At 32.8% G+C, this 10,315-nt stretch overlaps 2 protein-coding genes across 2 annotated transcripts; both read left to right on the top strand.

The window, feature by feature from the left end:
- Positions 1 to 3,272: 3,272 nt before the first annotated feature.
- On the top strand, positions 3,273 to 6,890 carry LOC106715063 (phenoloxidase-activating enzyme 1). The gene is made up of 7 exons (XM_014508271.2): positions 3,273 to 3,467; positions 4,740 to 4,942; positions 5,277 to 5,460; positions 5,795 to 5,903; positions 5,978 to 6,165; positions 6,257 to 6,349; positions 6,442 to 6,890. Exons 1-7 carry the CDS (start codon positions 3,416 to 3,418, stop codon positions 6,753 to 6,755), a joined length of 1,143 nt encoding a protein of 380 aa, XP_014363757.2. The 5' UTR covers positions 3,273 to 3,415; the 3' UTR covers positions 6,756 to 6,890.
- A 1,117-nt stretch (positions 6,891 to 8,007) lies between these two features.
- On the top strand, positions 8,008 to 10,071 carry LOC106714903. The gene is made up of 4 exons (XM_014508026.2): positions 8,008 to 8,416; positions 8,935 to 9,111; positions 9,480 to 9,629; positions 9,883 to 10,071. Exons 1-4 carry the CDS (start codon positions 8,339 to 8,341, stop codon positions 10,060 to 10,062), a joined length of 585 nt encoding a protein of 194 aa, XP_014363512.2. The 5' UTR covers positions 8,008 to 8,338; the 3' UTR covers positions 10,063 to 10,071.
- The last annotated feature ends 244 nt before the right edge of the window (positions 10,072 to 10,315 follow it).

Here is a 10,315-nt window from a genome sequence, read left to right as displayed (position 1 = left end):
TGGACATAAATTTACCTAACGATGCGCCTTTGATGTTCCCATAAATATGTAATGAGTCAATATAAGGTTGCCGTCTGACGAGCGCCACGTCTTGTTAAGAAACCTGCTACAAGACTTTCTTGTAGTTGGAATTATTTAAGTAAGCTTTTGAGACAGTCGGAGAGGCCACAACCTCTCCATTGGCTATTGCCAATTTATCACTGCGTCCCTGCGTGAGCTCGTCTTTAGGGGGGTCTATTATCAAAATAATCGTCGAAGTTCGAATCGCGAGACACTTGTATACGAACACTGTTGCTGTCTCTTATTTTTTCGAAAAGAATGAGAGGAATGGAAATATTGTTGTAATACAAGAGTGATAACGAAAGCTTCTAGCTTTATTTAGACATCATAGATAAAAAGTTTTCATTTACATTTGTGATAAAGATAACAAAATCGTTTAAAATAGTCAGTATACTCATTATTCTTTTCTATTTTCGAAGAAATAAAAAAAAAATTTTACCGTACTTACTTTTACATATACATAAAGTGATGAAAACAGCCTATGATTAATTATGTAATAAATAACTGAAATGGAACGATTTTTAAAATATCATATGAAATATTTATCGTATGGTTTCAGAATATAATCTCTTGTTCAGCTAAGTTACGGCCGAGCGTTCAATTGAATACGTGCTTCATTTACAAGAATATGATTTTCTTGAAATTTATTACCCTTTTGTATTTTACTTACATCAATTATACACGTATTTTTATTTATATAAATTCCGCTGGAATAAATAAATTAAGTATATAATACGTGAAGCGAAAACTTTGTACCATTATAAAGAAAATTACGAGAACCGATGATCATTAGCATGTCAGAGTTAAAGTTAATGTGGAAATAAGTTAGATAAGGCTATTTTTAAACACAAACAAAAAAATCCCTGATAAATTATAATCGATTTGCACCAATGAGCGACGACGACTTATTAGAAGTGCATGATTATATCATGGACTTTTGATATTAAAATTTATACCAAAAAAGTAATGTAATTTTTATGTACATTTTTATTAACCCTTTTCCGTTCACGTATCAGTCATTTTAGAATGCTGAGTGCAATTCTATTCCTATATTCGGTATCCAAAATTTATTTCCGGAGTTCGTTTGTTTTTTATTTAGGTAGTCTTCTGCCAAATCCATCATTTCATGCCATTCATGTGTGTGTGTGTCTACGCATACAGTTTACATTGTAACATTTCGGTGATGCCTAGGTCGTACCAAATTGTTTAAAGTAAGCAAGCAAATTAAGTTTTGCAAAAAAGGAGATAGGTGGCGTGGCGTGTTGTCCACGCGGTCTTCATTAGTCTAAACAATGTTATTACGTCAACTGAAATAACATAGTTTTACCCTGGGTTTTTGAGAACAAAATATTTGAAATATATTTAAAAAATATTGTTATCTTCGTTTTGTCAAAGATGATAATAGTTATGACGATATGTTTTATAAAGAGATTTTGGTCTCAGTAACCAACAGCGAGTGATTTATTTGCATATTTTATTTCTGAATGAGTAGCTGATTTGTTCGGTAACAAGTATATAATAAAATGACACAGGAACTGGGGAGCCAAACGCAATTAGCAGACGAGACATGAAAGTTAATGTCGTTAATCCTTAACTGAATTGCAGAAGGAAATTGCGCCCCACTTGCGAACGAATTGCTTGATTGGGCACTGGGTCGATTAGTGACATCGGTATTTAATGTAAATAACACAAATGTGCTGAATGAAGACCTGTTACATGTATTTGATATCAACTCAATTTACAGGCTATTAAATAAAAAGAAATTTTCTAATATTATATTATTTCACACTACTATATGATAAATTTTATTATAATAGCTTTTGTCCGCGACACGGTCTACGCGTAGTTTAAAAAACAAACTTTATAAGTAGCCTATGTGTTCTTCCAGACTATGTTCTACATCTGTGCCAAATTTTATGAAGATATTTTGAGCCGTTCCGAAGATACCTTCAAACAAACATCCATCCATATATCTATCCATCCATTTAAACTTTCGCATTTATGATATTAGTACGATAATCTCTATTAATGACCAAATGCTATGTTATACGAGGATAGCTAAACAGGGATTATTTTAGTCCTTGAATACTTTCGTGTCCGTTTTTCCAACGTACTTGCAGTAAGCTATCTGTGCTACAAAGAGTGAACGAATGTATAAACCGGCAAAAATCAATTAAAAAACAAGGAGGGAAAATCGTTCTGATTTTTTCTTTTCATTTTTCAATAATAAATAGCCGTGCAAATGGCGTGAACTTTAACACGATATTATCATATATAAAGAAAAATGCTTGTAAATATTATTTCTGCACCAATGTGTCCCACAGAAACTGGTAAAACCACAAATGACGCATGCAAACAAACCAGATGGAAATAAATACACACATATTAGTGTATATCTATGTAGTACGGATAGCAAATTAATTCAAGAAAAATATATGTTCAAATGAAAAATTGAAAAAATTGACAACATGCAATAATCGTCCCTTCTAAACAGTCATTTCATTTCCTAACCTAACCTAACTCAACCAGAAGCCCAATGGCTTTGAAATAATCATTGTGACAATAACCTTCATAATTTTAGATTAACAAAGGCATTTCGTTTTCATAAACGCAATAGATTTCGAAATTACTATCTAATATATAAAATTTTCGTGTCACAGTTTTCGTTCCCGTACTCCTCCGAAACGGCTTGACCGATTCTCCTGAAATTTTGTGAGCATATTCAGTAGGTCTGATAATCGGCCAACATCTATTTTTCATACCCCCCCCCCCCCCCCCATTTTTTAACTGCGCGCGGACGGAGTCGCGGGCGACAGCTAGTTAAATGTATATTAATAAGGATATTATTTGTACAAATTAAGAAGAATGTATATAAATAAATTTTCTGTCTGTTTTTTTATATAGTTTAGATAAATCTCACTATAAAATTAGCTTTTCTTTTATGGGTGTAATTATCTACAGTTTTAAGTAGTTTCGATTACTTAAAAAAACTATTAAACTAGTAATAGATAAGGAATTTAGTTCATGATAAAAATAATAGTTTTCTATAGCTTTGTTTACCGCTTAAATGTATTGGTTCCGAAAACTAAAAAAATTGAACATTTAAATTAATTAAACTATTTGTCACTTGTTAACTTTTAAAAATATTTTCTAATCATATGCTGACTGTACTTAAGCGAATCTTGACTTGATATAAATATAGTGAAGTTGACCTCTAAGAACCAGTGTAGTATAGAGAACGAGCGTGGCATCGCGCGCCGTTTTCTCAACTTGTACATACCAAAGTTCTTTTAATATAATTAATTTAGTGATGTCAGTGAATTGAAACTTTAAACTTGGTACAGTACAAATAAACATGAAGTGCCAAATTGCTGTGTTGTGTTTGTCCCTTCTGTGGAGTTACGTAGGTAAGTGATGTCAATTCAGTTATTTAATTCATTTAAGATGACATTTCATGTCGTTTATATCACATAAGGTCAAATATGAAGTTTTCTGTTATTATTAAAACGAGTATTATTATCCGACTGACTGACAACAAAAAAAAAATTAGCATATCTTCATAAAGTTATAACATAAGCTAATAAAGTAATTGTAGAGCCAAAACGCTGTTGTATAAACAGGATTGCGTTGTGTACACGTGAGTCGATCATGATATTTATTGTGTCTGTTTTCCTCTTTCATGATCGAAACGAATTATTAATAGCAACCGTCTAACTTTTGTCCTTTGCAAAAAAAAATATGAAAATAATGAAAAAATTACCAACTGCCATTGTTTAAATTAGAACATATCTTCCAATTGTATTATATCGTCTACAGAATTAGTAAAAAATGGGTCCATTGTTCTTTGTTATTGATAAAAGTGATAAGTATTTAGTCGATTTTAAAATTTATTTCATAGTCACAAAGTTACATTACTGAGACGTAAATGTTATTCTTTAGTTGTTATTTAAATTCTATCGAGCGGGCAATTTTTTTAAGCCAACCAAAATTTTTCCTTATATTTGAATTGTCATTAATAACCATGACAAAAACGGTTGGCTTTATAGATTTGTGGCAAAATGCAATATCAACTATTGGATTTATAACTAGCTTATGCCGTTGGAATATGTTGGAATATGTTGAGTATACCACAATAGGTAATTTAAGTCTTGGCAATAGGATCTTCATCTAAGTTTATCAGTATTTAATACGATTAACAACTTATTTACCAGATATTGTCATCCTTATCTTTCTGTTTGAAAGGGACAGAGATGTCTATATGTTTCTTAGTTTGGCATTTCAGAGGTGCATAATCACGGATCAGTTAAACATAATACTTTGCTAATAACACACTAGTTTAATCAAAATCGCCTCTTGATACTGGAAATCTATGTATAAAGTTGAATAAATTCGAGTGTCTGTATGTAATTTTTATCTGCCTTTATGTCCGTATGCAGCTTTGTTCCGGAACTCTAAAACGGCTGGACCGATTTCTACGGTATTTTCACTTGAAGGTAGCTTATGTTAGCAGGCATGTTAAAGGCAACTTTTTTTAATTACAAAGCGCCGACAAAGTCGCGAGTGACCGCTAGTATTTTAATAAATGTCAACAGCTCGTGTTATTCTAATTCTGATATGATTCTCTAGGATTCTGCTATTAAATTGACTGTATAAGGAAAATATAAAGAATTATTTCACAGTTTCAGAATCATGCCAGACGCCTCTCGGTGCTACGAGCAAATGTGTTTCGCTCTATGATTGTAAGGAACTGGTCAGTGCGTTTGAGACCCGACCGTTGCCAAATTCTGTCGTCAGTTTCCTCCGGCAGTCTCAGTGTGGGTTCGAGGGCTACGTGCCAAGAGTCTGCTGCGGACCTTTGCCCTCTACGAGACCTACTACTACGGTAATAATATTATCTTTATTGTGAAATGATGCATGCTTATGGTCGGAAGGACTTTATAAAGGATACCGAATGTAACGTAACTTTTGTTATGGAATCTTTTTTTTTTTTTGCATGTTTTAGAGTATATTAATAACACCATGACATTAAACATTACAATTTATTTAGTTTAAATTTAAAAATTTAAAATATTTATTTTAATACGCAGACAATAGATGGCGCTATTTCATCTATTTGAGCCTTGGTCAGTCGAGATGTTTTGTTTTTAAAAATTAAGATATTTCTTTTTCTTATCCTATTTATTTAATTCATTGTATAAGTTGTATTGTATCAACAGATGCCTCCAAGGACAACGAGGGCACCTGTCGCTACTGGAGTTATAGACCCCTTGGTTCCGGAGGACTCATTCCCCGCGCCTCAGGATAAGTGCGGCATTGATACAAACGGTGACAGAATATACGGTGGACAATTCACGGACTTAGATGAATACCCCTGGATGGTCCTTATGGGATACTTAACAAGTAAATTGATTTATATAATATACGAATAGTTTTTATAGATGGATCTCCTCTGTTTCTAGCTTTGTTTAAATAAAGAAGGAATGTAAATACTAATAATTAAAACCAAAAACACCGATTGTATGGATGGAAACATTGGATGGAAAAATACAAATCGAATGAGACCACCCTCATCAAAATCGGTTCAGTTGATTAGGCTATAGGATGTTACATACATAGCATTATTGTTAGAAGAGATTCCAGTAACATTTACCAAATGTGGAATGTGTTTATAGAAGCAGTTACATATTTTCAATGTTTTCATATTTTTAAATCTATCTAATGCTTGTATTTTTAGAGGAAGGAAAAATGTCTTATCAATGTGGTGGGGTTTTAATAAACCACCGGTACGCGCTGACTGCTGCTCACTGTGTCATAGGTGAAATAGAAAATGCTGTCGGTAAACTGTAAGTATTTAGTAATGAACATGATATACCTCAGACTGTTAACTGTGAAACTAAACGTAAATCTTTTTTTAAAGGACATCTGCTCGCTTAGGTGAATATGACATTCAAACTGATGTCGACTGCATTGACAATGAATGCGCGGAACCTTACCAGGAACTTCCTGTCATGTCAGCCCACCCCCACCCCGGTTTTGTTGACGGAAAAATCAACAGAGAAGATGACATTGCCATAGTGAGATTCACTCAGCGCGCTAAGTATAGTTGTATGTATAAATAAAATTCTTTTCTTGCATTACTAAGGTTATAGTTTATATAAAACAATGAATGAATTCAACATTTGTCCTTTTGTTTCAGTCTTTGTGCAGCCTATCTGCTTGATTGATCCCAACTTGCGTCTGGCTGAAGGCTCTGATGTATACGTTGCTGGCTGGGGAAAAACCTTGCTCGGTATGTTTTATTTATGAAGTTTTGTTTAAACATAATTTGTGTTCAACAAATGTTTAAGTTTTGTTTTATAAAATACCTTACTCAATTCCTAGGAACCCGCAGTCCAGTAAAACTAAAGCTCGGTATGCCAATATTTAATACAAATAAATGTTTCGAGAAATACAAGAAGGTTGGCGCCGATTTAACGGATAAACAAATCTGTGCTGGTGGCGCGTTCGCAGAAGACGCTTGTCGTGGGGATTCTGGTGGACCGTTGATGCGAAGGAGACCAAATGGTGTTTGGGAGTCAGTGGGTGTGGTTTCCTTTGGATATGGTTGCGGTCGGGATGGATGGCCCGGCGTCTACACATCGGTTGCGAAATACTTGCCTTGGATAAAGGAAACTATACGCTCTACCAACGTTTAAATTAAAAAAATAATTACGTCATTAATGTGACGACGTATGACGAGAAACAATTTCCTGTACAGTACATGAATTAACAACAGTTTCTTCTGTATAACAACACGTTAAAAATAGTCTTAATAAAAAATGAAAAAAAAAAAATTCGCTGTCTCATTTTCAGTGTAACCATTTATTGTTAGCTTAGCTACTGAAGAATCACAAATAAAACATAGTCATCTGTAAATGTAAGGGTCTAATAAATTTTAATGATATTATTAAATAGGGGAAAGGAACCCAAAAGCCATCTCATATCCCCAATACTCCACGGAACAAAGATATTCAATTAGTCGTAGCGTATCATTTGCATATAGGTGTCACCGACAATCAAATTAACTGGTGCTGTGACATTTCTATGCGCATAATTAAATCATTTACCCTTTGAAATTTATGCACTCCTAGTGACCTAAGTTCGAAGTTTTAATGTTTAATAATACAAAAAATCATAAAACCACAAAAATGACGCGAAAGTTTGAATTGTTTTGCACATACTAGAAAACTATTGATAAAAAAACAGTGTGGTGTCCATATAAAAAAAATGAAAAAGTTATCCGAAAACACGTTGTAAATCAAAATATTTAATACATTCATTTATTCCTTCGGAAGATAACAAATACGAACAGGGGAAACTCCAATCGGAATCTAAAAATTACGGCAGTTTAAAAGTAGGCGCCATTTACATAAAACTACTATATTGGAAATGATATACTCCCGTTTGTGCCCCATTTGTTTGTTTCATATGAAATATATACCGCCTTTGTATTGATTACATCAACCCCTAGTTTTATACCATTTGTGTGAAATGTGACGTCACAATTGCCATTTATTTTTACATTCTTATCGGAATTGACTTGGGTTTTCCATAAGCCTTGTAAACTTTGTTAATGATAATGATAGGTTATAGTTTATCAATACACACGTATACTGACTGCAGTCGAATGATATTTACTCGTAAACATGGAATACATTTAGCAAAAAAAAAACATAAAATGTCGTAAAATTTTAATATTTTACCGTATTTTTGATTGTCATTTGACTGGTGAAATACTGCTACCTGCTATTTAGTCAACATGTTTCCCAGACAACTCATTCATATTTCTTCTGGTTGTTTTAGGATATGTAACACTGGTCACTTGAAATGTGGTGCTGGGTTTTTGTTAATTATCAATAACATGATCAATTCTTAAAGAAGTGAAGGTGAAGTGTTCAGGATTACCACGCTAGAGAAATGGCAGCGTAACTATATACTTTGTTTCTTGTGCATATTCGATGTTAGTTATTTGATATGAGAATAAGTTCACTTGAGGATAGTAATCATGGCAGTGGACTTGGTCAACACAACTGATAACCTTATAGATAGGTGCAATGAATATGATTGCGTGACAAACGCTAGTTAATCGCATGTTTTCATCCCAGATATGTACAATGCTATTGAGTACGCCAACTATTATAATTCAACATTCAAGATTATATCAGTTACCATATAAAATCTATAAAATGATAACAAACAATACATTTACTTTTTAAACCGAGTTATTATTTCTGTCAAGATGACGTACATTTCTTTGAAAGTATTAATTCTAATTTTGATATATTTTGAAGTGGTATTTTTACGAGCTAATGGAGAAGTAAGTAACTTAGCATAAAACATTATTGATTTGAAAATCAGAAGAGAAAAAGATCAATTAAAAAAACAAATTAAATCATAAAAGTTCTTCTTCATATTTCATTGTCACTAACCGTGCGTTTCTGAGACCAAGATATCTGTATAAATGGTTTCAAACGAAGATTTTGGTCTCTCAAACCCACGGTAAAACTCAATATTTAAAAGTTGGAATAATAATAAAATATGTAATTATTACAATATTTAAATAGAAAATAAATTAAAAGCGAATTACAGCTGTGGTTGACGTGTAACATAAACATAAGATTGTGTTATCACTGCAAATTTTTCTTTATCCGTTTAGGTTATCGTTTTGGTAAAACCCAGACGCTGTTAACTATTTATAGCTGGTGATTTCTTACAACCAATAAAATTATGTATTAACAATCCTAAAGCTTAAATTTTCCTAATTTAACTTAGACCTTTTTGGCTATTTTTGGTGAATGTTAAGATAATGTTATTAAGATTAGACATTTTGTACAGGTCGTTTATGAAGCTGAATTCTCGGAAGATTTTAAGAGTTGTAAAGACTTTGATAATAAATACATAAAATGTGAAAGCTTTATACTGGGCCTGGTGGAAGGCGATGACGATGCAGAAGGTGGAATCGGCGTCAGCGGTGTTTTGGAAATGTCACAAAACATTGAGATGGGATACAAGGTAAAACAAAGCTACTGATGCAAGCATTTTAAAACGATAAGAATTTAATATTAGTAGTTTAATTCAAATTTAGTCATAATATTTTCCAAAGTGGCTTAAGCCGCGGTAATTCTTCCAAATTACACTGAACGTATAAGAAGCTTGTTGTTGATTTTTTAAAAGAAATTTGAAGAAAATTTACGAATTAGTTGCCAGGAAATAGATACGACTACATCATCTGGCGTAGAATCTTATAACAACACTTAGAAGCCGTACGGGAGGCTTCTAATATATATTTAGTACAAGTAGAGTAATAAAATACGACAGTTAATTTAGAGTAGTAACTCACAAATAATATGAAGACAGTAAAAAAGGATTTATTTTCAAAGATAAGCATGGAAGTTTGGAAGCTTATGGACGTGGGTAAGGAGTTCACATTTGGCTCAGTGGCCGACGTATGTGAAAGTTTAAAGAGTGAGGAAGCGCCCTGGTATCCTCTGGTCGTCAGCATGAACGTGACCGACTGTCCTGTGCCTGCGGTAAGTATAGATGCATTCAAATATCACCTCTTTACCTATACTCACTTGTACAACGACAACTGCATGAAAATGACGAAATTATATTCGTAAAAGTTACCAAAAATGTTATTTGAATAGATGTAAGATGTAGTGGTGTTCCATATTTTTATGTAAACGTTTTACCAAAATACATTGTTCCCTGATATGACTAAGTAACTTTCTACAAACGTAGATATAAAATTGTGGTATTTAATAATTTAAACATTTTTTTCAGAAAACTTATCCCATACAAGATCTACTTATATCGCTAGAATTTGCTAAAGATTTCCTATGTGTCGAATTCTGCGGGGAATATGAAGTGATACTATCTGTATTGAATGAAAATGATGAACAACTATCATGTTATGTCCTGGGTATATCGATCATGGAAACCGAAAAAGACAAAAAGAAATAAAATGACTATTTTCTTTCTGACCCTCTTTATTTTAAATTTTTAATCTTACTAATATTATAAATGCGAATGTTTAGATGGATGGTTGTTTTAGAAAGTATATCCGTAACGGCTAAACGAATCTTGATGAAATTTGGCACAGATGTAGAACATAGTCTGGATGAACACATAGGGTATGTTTTGAATTTTGCGAGGAAGGATTTGTGCGGAAGAATTATAATATTAACTAACAAAATTTTTCATACAAAAAAAAAAA

This window comes from Papilio machaon, chromosome 7, assembly GCF_912999745.1.
Source record: "Papilio machaon chromosome 7, ilPapMach1.1, whole genome shotgun sequence".
Lineage (NCBI taxonomy): Eukaryota > Metazoa > Arthropoda > Insecta > Lepidoptera > Papilionidae > Papilio > Papilio machaon.
Note: the sequence above shows the minus strand (reverse complement) of the source record. Positions and strands in the feature narration are given on the sequence as shown.

Coding starts and splice junctions, on each gene's coding strand:
- LOC106715063 (XM_014508271.2), top strand. CDS start 3,416: ATGAAGTGCCAAATTGCTGTGTTGTGTTTGTCCCTTCTGTGGAGTTAC. Junction 5,461..5,794: donor CCTTATGGGATACTTAACAA/GTAAATTGATTT, acceptor TTGTATTTTTAG/AGGAAGGAAAAATGTCTTAT. Junction 6,350..6,441: donor CTGGGGAAAAACCTTGCTCG/GTATGTTTTATT, acceptor CTCAATTCCTAG/GAACCCGCAGTCCAGTAAAA.
- LOC106714903 (XM_014508026.2), top strand. CDS start 8,339: ATGACGTACATTTCTTTGAAAGTATTAATTCTAATTTTGATATATTTT. Junction 8,417..8,934: donor TTTTACGAGCTAATGGAGAA/GTAAGTAACTTA, acceptor CATTTTGTACAG/GTCGTTTATGAAGCTGAATT. Junction 9,630..9,882: donor CCGACTGTCCTGTGCCTGCG/GTAAGTATAGAT, acceptor CATTTTTTTCAG/AAAACTTATCCCATACAAGA.